At 37.2% G+C, this 18539-nt stretch overlaps 1 protein-coding gene across 18 annotated transcripts in view; it reads left to right on the top strand.

Moving 5' to 3' along the window:
* The window catches only part of LOC101087463 (phospholipid-transporting ATPase ABCA3-like), a 224156-nt gene that overhangs the window by 126373 nt on the left and 79244 nt on the right, over positions 1-18539 (top strand). For 15 of the 18 annotated variants that reach the window (XM_045047743.1, XM_045047746.1, XM_045047748.1 and 12 more), the window contains 4 exons: positions 133-433; positions 7668-7917; positions 8071-8275; positions 15789-16011. In XM_045047743.1, the coding sequence (XP_044903678.1) occupies positions 133-433; positions 7668-7917; positions 8071-8275; positions 15789-16011 (979 nt within the window). The remainder of the gene's footprint in view (positions 1-132; positions 434-7667; positions 7918-8070; positions 8276-15788; positions 16012-18539) is intronic. The other 3 variants (XM_045047758.1, XM_045047751.1, XM_045047744.1) reach the window with 1 other exon arrangement.

Genomic DNA, 18539 nt, shown 5'->3' with positions numbered 1-18539 from the left:
ATGTAGGTAAATTTTATGTGTCTTCTACTATAAAATTCCAGAGTGTTCATTCATCTTAATGAATGTCATCATGAATGATCTGTTTGGGTCCATGAATATTGTAACACGGTGTTTTTTTTTCTCCTTCTTTAGTATTCCCTCTACCACCAGCAGTTCTGTGCCATGTTCATAAAGAGGGCGCTGTTCAGTTGGAGGAATTGGAAATTGATTTTGCTACAGATGCTGGCACTTCTAGGTTCCTTTACTTTTCTCTCAAAGGCTGAAAATTTTTTACATAATAATGATGAAAAGGCCAGACAAATGGATTTGAATCAATATGGTCAAACTATAGTGCCTTTATCTATTTCTGGGAATTCTAATTTGACCCTGATTTTCCTAAAACATCTTAGGAGTATTCTAGAGTCTGACAAACACACACTTAAGGAAGTGCAAGGTAAGACTCTTTAAGTAAAAAAAGACTGCTCTTAGATGAAGATCTGGTTGTATGATTTGCAAAGAAGGTCTTAATGGTATATTTGGCTACAGTGTAACTAAAGACTTAATGGGCTAGTTCCTCTGAATACATTTGTTTTTAAGATACTAGCAATAATAGTTTACATTTACTGAGCCCTTGGTTTTGACAAGAACTCAGCTAAGCACTTTACCTGCATGTTATTTAATCTGAGCAATCACCCTGATTTATTTTTTTAATGTTTTTTTTTAATGTTTACTTATTTTTGAAAGACAGACAGGCAAAGTGCGACTGTGGGAGAGGCAGAGAGGGAGGGGGACAATGAATCCAAAGCAGGTTCCAGGCTCTAGGCTCTGAGCTGTCATCACATAGTCCAAAGCAGGACTCGAGCCCATGAACTGTGAGATCATGACCTGAGCTCAAGTCAGACGCTTAACCAGCTGAGCCACCCAGGCACCCTATAGTAGATATTTTTATTCATAACATCAGTTAAATGAAGGGTACTGGCATTTAAGGAAGCAGTAATTTGCCCCATATCAGGCATTAATAAATAGAGACTTTAATCTGTTCTGCTGACATCTGCAAACTTAACCACTCACTGCACTGCATTACCTCTCTGACCATAAAGTCTGTTTGCTCTCTTAAGTCATCATTTCCTCCCAGAGACTGTACTTTTTTTTTTAACTGTGATCTGATGAACAGTGTTCTTGAGTTAGCAAATAGCCTGAAGTTTTGGCAAGCTTGTATGGTTCTTTTTTTTCTGTCATTGAGGTTCTGTTGTAAAAATGCATTTCAGAAATGTTAATTGTTCTTTATAAACATCATACTGATACTGATTCTACAACCTACAAGTAATAGGTTGGCTGACTACGAATAATCATCCCTATTCTTCCTCCACTACAAATAGTAGGCAAGCCTTTGTTAACCAAGGTCATACAATAAGGACAGAGGATAAAGAATAAAATCATTATTTTTAAAAAATTATGACATACTGCTTACATTAAAAAAGTAAAATGATTAAATATGCTTTATTATATTGATAATAAGACTGAAAAATACAACAGAATAATACAGTAGCCCCACTGATAAGCATTCTCAATTTGGTGTTATTATTTTAAAGTTCATTAGCTAGAAATTATCAAGTCGTAGAGAGATAATGTTTAGGCTTAGCCAGTCCTACTTTGTTTTTTAAGAACCTTACATGTACTTGTCTATCTTGTACTCTCATTAGCTTAGACACAGAACCTTTTATAAGTGAACTCTACTAATTTTACATGGTTTCTCTCTATTCCAAACTGCATGCCTTTTTTAACTGAAAATTTTAGGGTAAAGGTAGAGCGAGAACTTGCTCTCTCTTTTCCCCAAACTATAAGAAAATGTTTACTAACAAGGAAATTGTTTCTAGATAATTTCTCCTCTCTAACTTTCTTCTCAAATAGTATACACATTAACACTGGGGAAATCACTGCTAACTTTTTAAGCAGAACCACAAAATAAGTGAGTATGTGCTTTAGAAAGGATATGAGCTTATAATAACTGAAAAATGCCATCTGCCCTCCCAAACAACAGTTTACATTTCCTCTTCTTCCACAATTTAGATGAATGCCTCTTTTATGGAATTTATCTTACTGAATTACAATAGTGCATTTTTCATGTGCCTCTGAAACTAATTGTGGAGAGGCCAGAACTTCTTTTATATCTCTAGAACCTAACCCAATTCCTGGCACATAATGAGCATATAATTAAATATAATCTTATCAAACTGAATTAAATGTGAGGGAATGATTCGAAAGGGGAGGGATCCAAAGTCAATGAAGTCAGCTAGGATATAATTGTGATAATCCAGGCAAGAGAGGTTAAGGCTGTGAAAGAAGGAAAGAAAGAAAGATAGGTTTGAAAGATGTCTGAAGAGGACTAAAGTAGATTTTGTTTTCCCTTTAGAAGTGGAGGAGAATAAGAACCATTAGCACTGAATTTGATACTTTAACTTTTTGTTTTGAGATAATTGTCATTTTAGTGTTGTGCAAAATAATACTGAGAGATTCTGTGTACCAAGGGTAACATCTTGCGAAACTATAGTACAATATCCCCACCAGGATATTGACATTGATACAGAACATTCCATCACCACAAGGATCATTCCTGCTGCTCTCTTCATTCCCTATCTACCCTGGCAATCACTAATCTGTTCTCCACTTGTATAGCTTAATCATTTCAAGACATAAAAATGGAATCATATAATATGTAAACTTCTGGGATTGGCATTTCACTCAGAATAATTCTCTTTCCATCATATGCTATGAGCTGTTCCATCATGGGGATGTACCACAGTTTGTTTAACCACTCACCCATTGAAGGACACCTCATTCCCCGCCCCACCCCCAGTTTTTGTCTTTTATGAATAAAGATGTTATGAAACTTTGTGTACATATTTTTGTGTGAACCTACATCTTCAGTTCTATGGGATAAATGCCTAGGATTTTAATTTTAATTGTTGACTCATGATGGTTGCATGTTTGTTTTTTGAAGAAACTACAAAACTGTTTTTCAGGATGGCCGTATCTTTTTACATTCCCACCAAAAATGAATGAGTGATCCAGTTCCTCTCATCTTCCCCAGCATTTGTGTTGTCACTATTTTTATGTTTATTTTAGCCATTCTGATAGATGTGTTGTGGTATTTCATTATGTTTTTTTATTTCAGGTTAGTTAACATATAGTGTAGTATTGGTTTCAGGAGTAGAATTTAGTAATTCATCACTTACATACAATACCCAGTGCTCATCACAAGTGCCCTCCCTGATTCCCATCACCCATTTACCCCTTCCTCCACCCACCTCTCCTCCAGCAACCCTCTATTTGTTCTCTGTATTTAAGACCATTTGAAACAACATGGATGGAACTAGAATGTATTATGCTAAGTGAAATACAAGTCGATCAGAGAAAGACAGATATCGTATTTCACTCATATGTGGAAATTAAGAAACAAAACAGATGAACATAGGTGAAGGGAAAGAAAAATGAGATAAAAACAGAGGGAGGCAAACCTTAAGATTCTCATTGTTGTTTTAATTTGCCTTTGACATCCTTTCTTATGCTTATTGGCATCTGTGTATCATGTTCAGTGAAATGTGTGTTCAAGTGTTTTGCTCATTTTCTAAGTGGATAGTGTTTTGTTTTGTTTTTTACTGTTGTTTTGAGAGTTCGTTATATATTCTCTCTCGTATTGTTTATTATCTTTTCATTATCTTAATGGGTTCTGCAGGATAAAAGTTTTTTATTTGGATGAAGTCCCACATATTCATTTTCTTATGGATTGTGTATTTGGTGTCAAGTCTAAAACTCATTGCCTATTGAAGAGGGCACTTGTTGGGGTGAGTACTGGGTATTGTATGTAAGGGATGAACCACAGGAATCTACCCCAAAAACCAAGAGCACACTTTACACACTGTATGTTAGCCAATTTGGCCATAAATTATGTTTAAAAAATAAATTAAAAACTCATTGCCTAGCCCTAGATCCTGAAAATTTTATCTTAAATGTTTATAGTTTTCTGAAATTTTTAGTTTTACACTTTACATCTAAAGTCATGATTCGTGGGGCGCCTGGGTGGTGCAGTCGGTTAAGCGTCCGACTTCAGCCAGGTCACGATCTCGCGGTCTGTGAGTTCGAGCCCCGCGTCGGGCTCTGGGCTGATGGCTCGGAGCCTGGAGCCTGTTTCCGATTCTGTGTCTCCCTCTCTCTCTGCCCCTCCCCCGTTCATGCTCTGTCTCTCTCTGTCCCAAAAATAAATAAACGTTAAAAAAAATTTTTTTTAAAGTCATGATTCGTTTGTCATTGACCTTAATACATGTGAGATGTGGGTCAAGGATAAATTTTGTACTTGTAGATGTCCAAGTGCTCCAATAACATTTGTTAAACTATGATATCCATTTAATTTTTCACACATTTATCAAAAATCATTTGGGTGCATGTGAGCCTATTTTGGGGCTCCCTTTTCTATTCCATTAACCTGTGTATCTCTTCCTTCATCACTATTAGATTTGATATGTGGTAGGCTGATTCCTCCCACTTTTCTCTTATTATCTAAAGTTTCTTAGTTCCTTTGTTTCCATTTAAATATTTTTTAAATTTTTTTAATGTTTGTTCATTTTGAGAGAGAGAGAAACAAAACGCAAGCAGGGGAGGGGCAGAGAGAGAGGAGGACACGGAATCTAAAGCAGGGTCCAGGCTCTGAGCTGTCAGCACAGAGCCTAATGCGGGCTCAAACTCATAAACCATGAGATCATGACCTGAGCTGAAGACAGACACTTAGCTGACTTCAGAGCCACCCTGATGCCCCTCCATTTAAATGTTAGAATAAGCTTGTCTATAAATACAAAAATAAATTTTGGGAATTTTGACAAGATTTAATTAAATCTGTGTCTCAATTTGGGGAGAAGTGACATCTTTACTGTGTTGGATAGTCCATCCATGAACATAACTGATTTATTTAGAATTCCATGAAGAACTTTTTTCTTTCATCAGTGTTGCATACTTTTCATCGTACATGTCCTGTATGTATTTTGTTGAATTTACACTTAAACATTTCATTTCTTTAGCAAATATAAATGGTATTGTATTTTTCATTTTGGTGTCTATATGTTTATTCTAATGTATAGAAAACAATTGATTTTTGTATGTTATTTTGTATCTTGCAAACTTGATGAATTCATGCATTAGGTTCAAATTTTTGTGTGTGAATTCCTTTGGATTTTCTATATCGACAATCATGTCACCTGCAAATGAAAGCAGTTTTATTTCTTCTTTTATGATCTGCATATCTTTTATTTACTATTGATGCTTTACTGCCCTGGGTAGAACCTCTAGCACAGTGTTGGATCAGAGTGGTGAGAGTGGGCATTCTTTCCTTTGTTCCCGGTTTTAGGGGGATAGTAGGCAGTCTTTCATCAAAAGTATAATTTTAGCTATAGAGATTTTCTAGATGTTCTATATAAAAGTGAGGAAGTTCAGCTCTATAACTTTCTTTTTCATAGTATTTTCATGACTGATTACTGAGTTTTGTCAGATGTTTTTTCTGCATAGATCGATATGATTATTAATGATTTTTCTTCAGCCTAAAATATGGTGGATAACATTGACTGAGTTTTAAATGTTGAACCAGCCTTGGATCCCTGGAATAGACCCCACGTGATCAGAGTTGCAATTATTTTCATGCTAAATTTTATTGCTAATATTTTGTTAAGGGGTGTTTCATTATATTTGTGAAGAATATTTGTCTGTAATTTTCCTTTTTTTTTTTTAGTGCTGTCTTTCTTCTATTAGAGCAATACTAACTTGATAAAAAGAATTCAAAAATACTCCCTTCTCCTATATTTTCTGAAAGACATTGTGTATAATTAGTGTTGATTCATCCTTAAACATTTGGTAGGAATTTCCAGTGAAAACATCTAGACCTAGAGATTTCTTTTGGGAGGAATTTTTAATTTACGAGTTAAATTTCCTTAATAATTACAATTATTCGAATGACCTATATCACATTGGGAGAATTGTTGTAGTTTATCCATTTAGAGGAAGTATTCTGTTTCATCTAAATTGTCAAATTTTGTGTGTAAAGTTGTTCACAGTATTCCTTTATTACCATTTTGACATCTGTAGGATCTGTATTGATTTCCCCTGTGTCATTTCTAATATTGGTAATTTATGTCTTGTCTTTTGTTTCCCATTCTCTTTCTCACTGTGCTTTTAGCTGGGTATTTTCTTTTTTTTTTTTTTAATTTTTTTTCAACGTTTTTTATTTATTTTTGGGACAGAGAGAGACAGAGCATGAACGGGGGAGGGGCAGAGAGAGAGAGAGACACAGAATTGGAAATAGGCTCCAGGCTCTGAGCCATCAGCCCAGAGCCCGACGCGGGGCTCGAACTCACGGACCGCGAGATCGTGACCTGGCTGAAGTCGGACGCTTAACCGACTGCGCCACCCAGGCGCCCCTTAGCTGGGTATTTTCTAATCAACCTGTCTTCCAGTTTCCTGTCAACTCTTTATTTGTATCCAACCTGCTATGAGTTATATGTTGAATTTTTTTTAACTTTTTAATGTTTATTTTTGACGGGGGGGTGGGGGGGAAGGGGCAGATAGAGATGGAGACACAGAGTCTGAAGCAGACCCCAGGCTCTGGGCTGTTAGCACAGAGCTTGATGCAGGGCTCAAACTCAAACCATAAGATCAAGATCTGAGCCAAAGTTAGACGCTTAACCGACTAAGCCACCCAGGTGCCCCTATATATGTTGAATTCTTAATTTTAATTGATGTGTTTTTTCAATTCTAACATCAATATTTGATTCTTTCTGTGGACTCCAGTTCTCTGATAAATTTTCTGTCTCTAATACTTAGTTTATATGTGGATCTAGTTCTATTATCTGTGCTTTTTCTTGGTTCTGTTTTTTTATTATACTTAGTAATTTTTTAACTGAATGCCAAATATTGTACATGAAAATGATATGACTCTACTTGAGATTGTCTTCTCCAGAGGAGATTTAATTTAGCTTCTGAAAGATAGTGAGGTTAAGGGAAGATCTAAATCTAATCAGTGATTTAAGTAATTTGAGACTGGGTGGAAATTTTTATAAGAACTGATCTAATGTTACTCACTCTTACTCTTATGGAATAGCCCTCAGGAGCCGCACTGAAAGCTTGAAGATTTACCAATGCATTCTGTCATTTATAAATCTAAAATGCCTTAAAGGAAAAAGGGGTATGGAATTTTTGGCTCGCTTCAATGCATTTATATTCCTTCTAGGGGCTTAGTCCCCAAATGTTGATTGTATTTTTAGATATCTACACCTTCAAACTGGTGACTTTTTATTTTTTTAATCCACACTTTTATTTTCACAGAGGAAGGGTTTTTTTGCCGTAAGCAATAAAATCTATAAGTGGAAATACTTATGGATCTCTTTGAGATAGATAAGGAAGTCTATACCATGTGCCTGTGTTTTCTCAGTGAAGTAGGAATCTAGGTTATAGGCTATGAAGTGAGAGAGCTTGGAATTTAATGATGGAATAGAGTGCTTGAGGAGAATGGCAAATGTTTGAAATAATTATTATGAGAAAATTTAAAGGGATGAGAACCAAGTAAAATTATTTGTTCCTTTCCCCAACATATGTTGTAGGTGGCCTCTTTTGTGGATATACTGATCAACTTCGTTTCCTCATCCTAGGTGACCTACTGAAATACTTAATGGAAAATGAAGATTGTATTCACTTATGCATTGTTGCATTTTCCATTGAGGTGAAGACAAATAAAATAATACTTACTGGTCTTTTCAACAATCAAGCATATCATTCACCATCTCTGACCCTGTCGATATTAGACAACATTCTTCTCATGACCATTGCTGGCTCTAATGCTTCTTTAACAGTCTTCAATAAGCCTCAGCCATACCTTAGGCATAAAAAACAAAGTGCAACGTATGTTATCCTTTTTATTAAAATTTGATATTTTAAATGCATGTCTACTATGCTATATGATTACATTTAGATAATTAAAAATACCTATTGCTAGAAATTTGTTTCTGCTGTATTGATTTTCTGATATATCTACTTTTGTTCCTTATTCTGTAGATTGTCAAATGGACTCCACGTGGCCTTAAATATACATTTTGGCATGGCTCTTTTGATCAGTGGCTTTTGTCTCCTGACAGTGACCGAACAGATCACTAAGGCAAAGCACATCCAATTTTTGAGTGGGGTTTATGTCCCTGTGTACTGGCTTTCTGCTCTACTGTGGGATTTCATCATCTTCTTTATTACCTGCTGCTTACTACTAGTAAGTATTAGATACAGTTTCTTGAGGGCTCATTTTCCTTCTGTACCCCATGGAAAATTCCTATTCTCTAATTATGTAACTTAACTGTATTTGTAGATAGGACCTTCAAAGAGGTGATTAAGTTAAAATGGAGTAGTTAGGGTAGGTCCTAATCCAATCTGACTGGTATCCTTCATAAGAAGAGGATATTGGAACATACAAAGAGATACAAGGAGTGTGCATGCACATAGTAAAGACCATTGAGGACACAGCCAATAAGTGGCCACTTGCAAGCCAAGGAGAAAGATCTTAGAAAAACCAACCCTAAGATGGCGGCAGAGTAGGATGATGCTAGACTCATCTCCTTCCACGAACACAACTAGATAACTATCAAATCATTCTAAATACTCCAGAAGTCAACTTAAAGACTGACAAAGCTAACTCCACAACTAAAGGGAGAAAAGAAGCCACATCATAGAAGGTAGGAAGTGTGGAGATGGTTTAGGGGAGAAAAAGATAACAGGTGCTGTGGATGGGAGAGAGCCATGGTAATGGAGAAGGGTGAGAGAGAGTAGAGCACACAGGGGAGTGCACAGGAAATCATTTCCCCAAGGTCACTGGCTGGGAAAATGAGAGGGAATGATTTTTGTGAGTTCTTGCAACCACCAGGGCTTAAATCCTGGAGTTTTAAAGGTCAGGGGGCTTGGGTGGGCTAGATCCCTGAAGTCATTATCCTGCTTCTGGAGAGAAGGGCAGCAAACAACCTAGGGGCAGATGATGTGGAAAAAGCAATCTGAAGAATGCCTGGGACACACAGGGGTGCGATTATTTGCTCTTCTTGGAGGGCATCCCTGAGAGGCAGCATTCATGGAGATGCCTCTCCAGGGACAAAGGAGGTGGCTGGCCCCATTTCCTTCCACTACCCCTTAGCTTAAATACAGAGCCACCTGGAAGAAGTGCAGTGCTGACAAAGGCTGACTAACTTGCTGATACCAAACCCCACACCCCTGTACTCTGGCAGGACTTCTCTTCTCAGTCAAGCTTGTGTCAGTACAGCATAGAGAGTCCTTCCCCTTGAAGACCAGCCAAGCCCCTGCCCACACCATGTCTTTAAAGCCTGGAACTTTAAAGGTCAGCAGGCTGGCTGGGATAGAGCTCAGAGGACACTGTGCTGCTCCCTGGAAAGAAGGCAGGAACAGTTCAGAGGCAAACAGCATGGAAACAGCGATCTGAAAAACACCTGAGACACACAGTGGGGAGCTTATTCACTCTTCCAGTAGTGCTTTTTTGAGGGGCAACATTCACAGAAACATGTCTCTGGGGACAAAGGAGCTGGCTGGTGCCATTTCATTCACCTGCTCCTCATCATAAATGCACAGCCACCTGAGGGAAGCAGCACAGCACTGACACAGGATTCCTAACCTGCTTACAACAAGTCCCATGTCCCTGTGCTTTGGCGGGACGGCCCATCTCAGTCAAGCATGACTCAGTCCCAGTGCAGTGGTCCCCTTCCCCAGAAGACCAGCAGAAATCCCTCATCACACCATGTCTCCCGACCAGAGAGTTCTGCAGATCTTCTAGAAGTAGTATGGTCTCATTTAATAAGCAGACTAGAGCACACCTAGTTAAAACTCAACACATTCTGGCCAAGGACTAAACACTGCCCACTGCAGGCAAGGAGAGCCTCTGCAGACAACTGGTCTGAAGGATAGAGCAGCCAGAACACAATGCAGAGTGTATGCGACATGCACCAGAGACAGTAAGGCACCAGACTCTGGACACTATATGACCCCTCCTTCCTAGAGCCACTTACTCTCAGGAACAGAAAACATTACAGGCTTTTCTAACACAGAGAAGGCAGGGGAGACGTGGACAAAAATGCCAAGATGGAGGAATTCATCCCAAATGAAAGAACGAGATAAGGCCACAGCCAGAGATCTGAGTGAAACAGATATAAGTAACATGCCTGATGGAGAATTCAAAGCAACAGTTATAAGGATACTTGGTGGGCTTGTGAAAAGAATGGAAGACATCAGAGAGGCCCTTACCACAGAGATAAAAAAGTTAAAAAAGAATCTGTCAGAAATAAAGAATGCAATAACTGAGATTGGAAACAAGCTTGATGCAGTGAACAGTGGAGTGGAAGAGGCAGAGGAATGAATAAGTGATATAGAAGACAAAATAATGGAAAATAATGAAACTGAACAAAAGAGACAGAGAAGAATCATGGAACACAAGAATAGACTTAGGGAACTCAGTGACTCCATCAAACGTTATAACATTTGTATTATAGGAGTCCCAGAAGAAGAAGAGAGAAAAGGGTACAGAAAATTTGAGGAAATAATAGCTAATAATTTCCCTAATCTGAGGAAAGAAACATCGAAATCCAGGAGGCACAGAGAATTCCCAACAAAAGCAGACCAACACCAAGATATATTATAATAAAATTTGCAAAATTAAGTGCTAAAGAAAAAATCTTAAATGCAGCAAGACAAAAGAAGTCCTTAACTTACAAGGGAAGACCCATAAGGCTAGCTGTAGATCTCTCAATAGAATCATGGCAAGACAGAAGGGAGTAGCATGATATATTCAACATGTTGAATAGGAAAAACTGCAGCCAAGGATACTCTATCCAGGAAGCCTATCATTCAGCATAGAAAGAGACATAGAGTTTTCCAAACAAAAACTAAAGGAGTTTGTACCACTAAACCAGTCCTGCAAGAAATATTAAGAGGGAATCTTCAAGTGGAAAGGAGAGACCAAAAATGACAAAGGCAAGAAAGGACCAGACAAAATCTCCAGAAACAACAATAGAACAAATAATAAAATGGCATTAAATATGTATCTATCAATAATTATTCTGAATGTAAATGGACTAAATGCTCCAATCAAAAGATACAGGATGTCATAATGGATTTAAAAAAAAAGACCCATCTATATGCTGTCTACAGAGACTATTCTATTTTATTTTATTTTACTTTATTTTATTTTGAGAGAGAGAGAGAGAAAGAGAGAGAGAGGGAATGAGTGATTGAGGGGCAGAGAGAGAGAGAGAGAATCCCAGGAGAGGTGGAAGAAGAGAGAGAAGGAGAGAGAGAGAGAGAGAGAGAGAGAGAGAGAGAGAGAAAATGGGGCTCCCCTGAAGTGGGGCACGTTTTTTGTGCCAAAGCAGGGCTTGAGTTAACTGGAATTGGGGCTCGTGCTCACCTGATGTAGGACTCAAACTCAAGAACCATGAGATCGTGACCCGAGCCCAAGTCAGATGCTTAATGACTGAGCCACCCAGGTGCCCAACAGACTCATTTTAGAGCTAAAGACAACAGCAAATTGAAAGTAAAGGGCTCAAGAAACACTTATTATGCAAATGTATCTTAAAAGAAAGCTGGGGTAGCAATACTTATATCCAACAAACTAGACACTAAACCAAAGACTATAACAAGACATGAAGAAGGCCACTCTATCATAATAAAGGAGACAATCAAAGAAGAAGATCTAACAATTGTAAATTGTCGACCTCAATAGGCCATGGACTTGGGGTGGTGAAGGAAGTGAGAAAAAAAGACAACAGTAGAGCAAGGCACAGGGGACCCAAGCCAACAGCCCGGGGTACCAAGGTTTATTGTACATCTTATATACGTTTTCAGGAAAAACAGATCAGCAATGATTAACAACAGAAGCTTAGCAAAGCATGTCAACAATGTACATCTGATTCAGCTATCATACTTATCTTTCATACAAGAGCAGTCTTGCAGATACATATGTTCTGATAAGAATCTTTAGGATAGAAGCGAAGACAAAGAAGGGAGTGAACACACTGTGCTATATACAGCTGGCTTCCTTTAAGCAAAACATCCCTATCTGTGTACTAAAAAAGAGACCACATTTCCCAAGGGCAATTCACTCAAGTCCTTTTAGGTTATTTTTAACCTTACAATCTCAAGTTTTCTCAGAGATCTTGGAGCCTGAACAAATATGCACCTGTGTTCATTGTGGTGTTCTTGTTCCCACAGTAAATATTTATGCATCCAACACGGAAGCACCAAAATATATAAAACAATTAACAACAAGCATAAAGGAATTCATTGATAATAAGACAATAATAATAGGGGATATTAACACCCCACTGACATCAATGGACAGATGAACTAAACAGAAAATCAATAAGGAAACAATGGCCTTGAATAACACTGGACCAAATGGACTAATAGATATAATCAGAATATTCTATCCTAAAACAGCAGAATACACATGCTTTTCTAGTGCATGTGGAACATTCTCCAGAATAGATCACGTACTAGGACACAAGTCAGGCCTCAACAAATGTAAGAAGGTTGAGATCATACTGTGTATATTTTCTAACTATAACTCTATGAAACTTGAAGTCAACCACAAGATTAAATTTGGAAAGACCAAAAATACATGGAGGTTAAACAATATGCTACTGAACTATAAATGGGTAAATCAGGAAAATCAAAGAAAAAATTAAAAGAAATACATGGAAACAAATAAAAATGAAAACACAACAGTCCAAAACCTTTGGGGTACAACAAAGCAGTCCTAAGAGGGAAGTATATAGCAATACAACAAAACTAAAAGGCAACCGATGGAATGGGAGAAGATATTTGCAAATGACATATCTGATAAAGGGTTAGTATCCAAAATCTATAAAGAACGTATTAAACTCAACACCCAAAAAACAAATAATCCAATTTAAAAATGGGCAGAAGACATAAATAGACATCATTTCCCAAGGAAAACATACAGATGGCCAACAGATACAGGAAAAGTTGTTCAATATCACTCAATATCAGGGAAACAGAAATCAAAACTACAATGAAATATCACCTCACACCTGTCAGAATGGCTAAAATCAACATGAGGAACAACAGGTGTTGACAAAGATGTGTGGAAAGGGAAACCCTCCTTCACTGTTGGGGATGCAAATTGGTGCAGCCACTCTGGAAAACAGTATGGAGTTTCCTCAAAAAGTTAAAACTAGAACTACCCCACAATCCAGCAATTGCACTACTAGGTATTTACCCAAAGGATACAAAAATACTGATTCAAAGGGCTACATGCACCCCAGTGTTTATAGCAGCATTATCTACAATAGCCAAATAATGGAAACAGCCCAAGTGTTTGGAATGTAATATTATGGAATATCATTCAGCCATCAAAAGAATGATGTATTGCCATTTGCAAACACATGGATGGAGCTAGAGGGTATTATGCTAAGTGAAATAAGTCAGAGAAAGACATGTGATACCACTCATATGATTTCACTCATATGTGGAATTTAAGAAACAAAACAAATGACCATGGGGGAAAAAAGAGAGAGAGAGGCAAACTAAGAAACAGACTCTTAACTATAGAGAACGAACCTATGATTACCAGAGGGGAAGGGGGTGGAGGGATGAGTGAAATCAGTGATGAAGGTTAAGGAGTGCACTTGTGATGAGCACCAGGTATTGTATGAAGTGTTGAATCACTAAATCATACACCTGAAATATTACACTGTATGTTAACTGGAATTTAAATAAAAACTTTTAAAAATTGCCTAAGTAAATTGTGATACATTTATATAAAAGAATGATATTGAACTACTAAGAAGCTACTAGAAAAGTATATTTTTCTCATGAAAAGCATTAAGTAATCAAAAATTTAGTCCATTATAAGAAAAAATATAGAAGTGTATGCAGTTGAAATAGTCTGAAGTGATAGATGTTCACATTTTAATAATGAAGTTCTCTGAGCTGTGAACTTTGAGTATTTTTGTATTTTCCTATGCATATGTGCATTTTCTAGTTTTTCTACATTGAACATGTTCTATTTCTGTAACTAGAAAAACATGTTTGAATAAAATTTTTCAGAAATAATAAAAAAAGAGAAAATAAAATAAAAAACTAACCCTGCTGGCATTTTAATCTTGGACTTCCAGCCTCTAGAACTGTGAGAAAATGAATTTCTGTTGCCTAAGCCACCAGTCCACATTATCTGGTTACGGCAGCCCTAACAAAGCTACTACAGTGATGAAACTTTGGAAGCAACCCATTATCGATCAAAAGTAAAACTCAAAGGAATCTTCTACAGCAATGATAAAGAGTGAACTAAGGTTGCATTCATCACATGAATGAATCACACAAACATAATGCTGAGTGTAAGAATCCAAATTCAAAAAATATATATTGTATAATTACAATCATAAAAATTTCATAAAAAATACAGTTAATACATATTTTAGTATTTAGGAATGCATGCATATCATACTATTAAGAAATATAAGGAAGTATTGATAAATTTCAGAATAGTGGTTACTTTTACAGGAGTTGAAGGTGTTCATGATTGATTTCTTTGGGTACTGGCATGGTGTAGTTGCCCGCGATGTTTTGTGATAATAAAATGTGATAATTCATTTATGTTTTATGCATTATTCTGGGCATGTGTTACATTTCATAATAAAGAGGTTGAAATATTTACTTAAAAACCTTGTGTGCATGTTTTTTATAGATCAATTTGGGTAGAATCTACATATTCACAGTATGCAGTCTTCTTGTCAAAGAACAGAATATATTACATATCCAAGTAGGAATTTAACTTTTCCTTGAGATAACTTATGATTTGTGACTTTCAAGGATTTTAAGCCTTCAAACACAGAGATTTCTAGATCACCCCAACTTTTATTTGACTACCTCATTGTATTTATTCTGTTTAAGTTTACAGAATGCTCATTCAGAAACAAACCAACCATAGCTACAGATACTGGATTTAAATAAATAACCTACTAATCCTTTCGATTGCTACTGCTACTACCACCAAGAGTATCAGTAATCAATTGCATAACCATTCTTAGCTTAACTGTATTATTTTCTCCTTGGTTGTCCTGCTATGTAATTGTGTAACTGCCCAAAGAGACAATGCTGACATTTGTGGAGAAACTGCATTTACTAACTAATGAGATACAGATTTCTAGAAATCTTTTTGCTTTAACAACTACAGGTTTCTCTCCACCACCATCTTCCATTCAGTTTAGGTACCTCTAATTTTGTGCTTCGGTATCTGTTTTTAAATTTCAATTAGAAAAATGGAAGAAAGAGGCCCCAGAGTTGCTTGGGTGGATGTGATAGGAGTGGGAGAATAGAATAGAATCAGGAGACCTGGTTTAAAGGTATGATAAATAATATATATAACCAGAGATAAACAATCTTTAGAGAAATAGGCTTTCTGGAGAAATAATCTACTTTTGGGGGAAAGTATACTGACTTTGTTTGTTAATTAAAAAATCATTCCAAGTAGAAAAAAATAAAGGGAATTATACTGGTTCTACTCATTGAGCTGTCCTCTACTGAAGCAGACGTAGAAGTATCTTACTTCATGCTCCTAGGCTAATGACCTTTTTAGAGGCTGATGTAATTAATGAATACTTCCATGCTAAATAGTGATGGGATTTGCTATCTTCTTCTCTAAACATTCTGGCTTGCATTATTTTTGCAGTTGCCCTTCACTTTGCCTTATTTCTGTGTCTTCTGTGTTTCAGGGAGCATTCAAATTCTGCCAACTGGATATTTACATCACAGACTACCATTTTCTGGACACAATGCTGATCTTCATGCTATATGGCTGGTCTGTCATTCCCCTCATGTACCTGCTGAGCTTTCTGTTTACTAAAAGTACTTCTGCCTACATCAAGCTTGTCCTATTCAACTACCTTTCAGGCATTTTCAGTGTCCTCATAGATGCCACTCTTCAGTTCGGTAAGGGTAAGGGGCTTCACAAAATTTCTCTTTCCCCAGAAGGCAGTAAATAAATAAATAAATAAATAAGTAAATAGGAATGGACTAAAGACATTAGTAGACAATTAAGTTCACAGTTTGGGGAAAATCCTGTACTTTATTTAAGTCCATAAAATTATTTTTGAGTGCCTCTCATATTCTGGGCACTGTGTTAGAGCTGGGATCCTCATGCTGAAGTGATAGGACTGAACCTGACCTACAGGTCTTTGACAGGGTTCCTCCTCTCTATCCCCACCTCCAGTAACTCCATCACATGACCTAAAAAGTCCGTTTCACAATAGATATGGTAATTTTAGGAGCATTTGTCCTGAGACTCATTTGTCAGAGAGAGAGAGAAAAAAAACACAAAAAAGCAGCTTTCTTCTTTGAAGGGGAGGCCTCAGAAAATTGGAATAAATTCTGTCTCAACTATAGGAGGCCATTATTATCTTTAAAAAGATGAGCACTGGGTGTTGTATGGAAACCAATTTGACAATAAATTTCATATATTAAAATAAATAAATAAAAATGTTCTTCCTTTTTTTAATTTTATTTTTTCAATTTACACCCAAATTATTTATCATATAGTGCAACAATGATTTCAGGAGTAGATTCCTTAATGCCCCTTACCCATTTAGCCCATCCCTCCTCCCACAACCCCTCCAGTAGCCCTCTGTTTGTTCTGCATATTTGAGTCTCTTCTGTTTTGTCCCCCTCCCTGTTTTTATATTGTTTTTGCTTCCCTTCCCTTATGTTCATCTGTTCTGTGTCTTAAAGTCCTCATATGAGTGAAGCCATATGATATTTGTCTTTCTCTGACTGACTAATTTTGCTAGAACCCTCTAGTTCCATCCATGTATTTGCAAATGGCAAGATTTCATTCTTTTTGATTGCCGAGTAATACTCCATTGTATATATATACCACATTTTCTTTATCCATTCATCCATCGATGGACATTTGGGCTCTTTCCATACTTTGGCTATTGTCGATAGTGCTGCTATAAACATTGGGGTGCATGTGCCCCTTTGAAACAGCATACCTGTATCCCTTGGATAAATACCTAGTAGTGCAATTGCTGGGTCATAGGGTAGTTCTATTTTTAACTTTTTGAGGAACCTCCATACTGTTTTCCAGAGTGGCCGCACCAGCTTGCATTCCCACTAGCAATGCAAAAGAGATCATGTTTCTCCGTGTCCTCACCAACATCTGTTGTTGCCTGAGTTGTTAATGTTACCCATTCTGATAGGTGTGAAGTGCTATCTCACTGTGGGTTTGATTTGTATTTCCCTGATGATGAGTGATGTTGAGCATTTTTTCATGTGTCGGTTGGCCATCTGGATGTCTTTTTTGGAGAAGTGTCTATTCATGTCTTTTGCCCATTTCCTCACTGGATTATTTGCTTTTTGGGTGTTGAGTTTGATAAGTTCTTTATAGATTTTGGATACTAACCCTTTATCTGATAGGTCGTTTGCAAATATCTTCTCCCATTCTGTTGGTTGCCTTTTAGTTTTGCTGATTGTTTCCTTCTCTGTGCAGAATATTTTATTTTGATGAGGTCCCAGTAGTTCATTTTTGCTTTTGTTTCCCTTGCCTCAGAGACGTGTTGAGTAAGAAGTTGCTGTGGCCAAGATCAAAAAGGTTTTTGCCTGCTTTCTCCTCGAGGATTTTGATGGCTTCCTGTCTTACATTGAGGTCTTTCATCCATTTTGAGTTTATTTTTGTGTCTGGTGTAAGAAAGTGGTCCAGGTTCATTCTTCTGCATGTCGCTGTCCAATTTTCCCAGCACCACTTGCTGAAGAGACTCTCTTTATTCCATTGGATATTCTTTCCTGTTTTGTCAAAGATTAGTTGCCCATACATTTGTGGGTCCATTTCTGGGTTCTCTATTCTGTTCCATTGATTTGAGTGTCTGTTTTTGTGCCAAAAAATGTTCTTCCTTGATGTCAGGGCAGTTCGTAGTGAAGTGAAGAGAGGGAAGAGTGTAGAGGAATCTTGAATTCTTGGGAGAGGCTGACAGTTTTGTTGAAGGAGGTTTTATCATGTGGCTGTCCTTCCCTAATTCAATGAAAAGGTACAAGCTTGTGAGCACCCTAACAAGGTTTTCCAAAGAAAATCTCTATACGCCTCTGACACACATACAATTACCTAAGGCAGTTTTTCTTCCTCCCAGGCCTGCTTTTTATAGTATTCTTGAATTTGTATCTCATTTTCCTTCTCTGATTTTGAGATTCAGGGAGATATTCACTAAAATGGTTATTGTTAAAAATGAAGTTGTTGATTCACCCTCTAATGTACATTTCAACTGACCTCAGCACTTCCCCCACATCCTCCCTCTCTGCTGTTGCTCCACAGACACTGGTCTTGTTCCCTTAGTCCTTCACTGGTCACAAATTAATTGCCTGTAACTTCCTTTGAGAATGAATAGTTCACATGTGTAAGACTTAAGCTTCTGCATAGCAGATGAAAAAAAAACTGAACGTGTTAATAGATATACCTTAGCACTCATTCTCACAAA

The sequence above is a fragment of the Felis catus genome, chromosome E3, assembly GCF_018350175.1.
Source record: "Felis catus isolate Fca126 chromosome E3, F.catus_Fca126_mat1.0, whole genome shotgun sequence".
NCBI classification, from domain to species: Eukaryota; Metazoa; Chordata; class Mammalia; order Carnivora; family Felidae; genus Felis; species Felis catus.
This window is presented reverse-complemented; position numbering and strand designations above follow the sequence as displayed.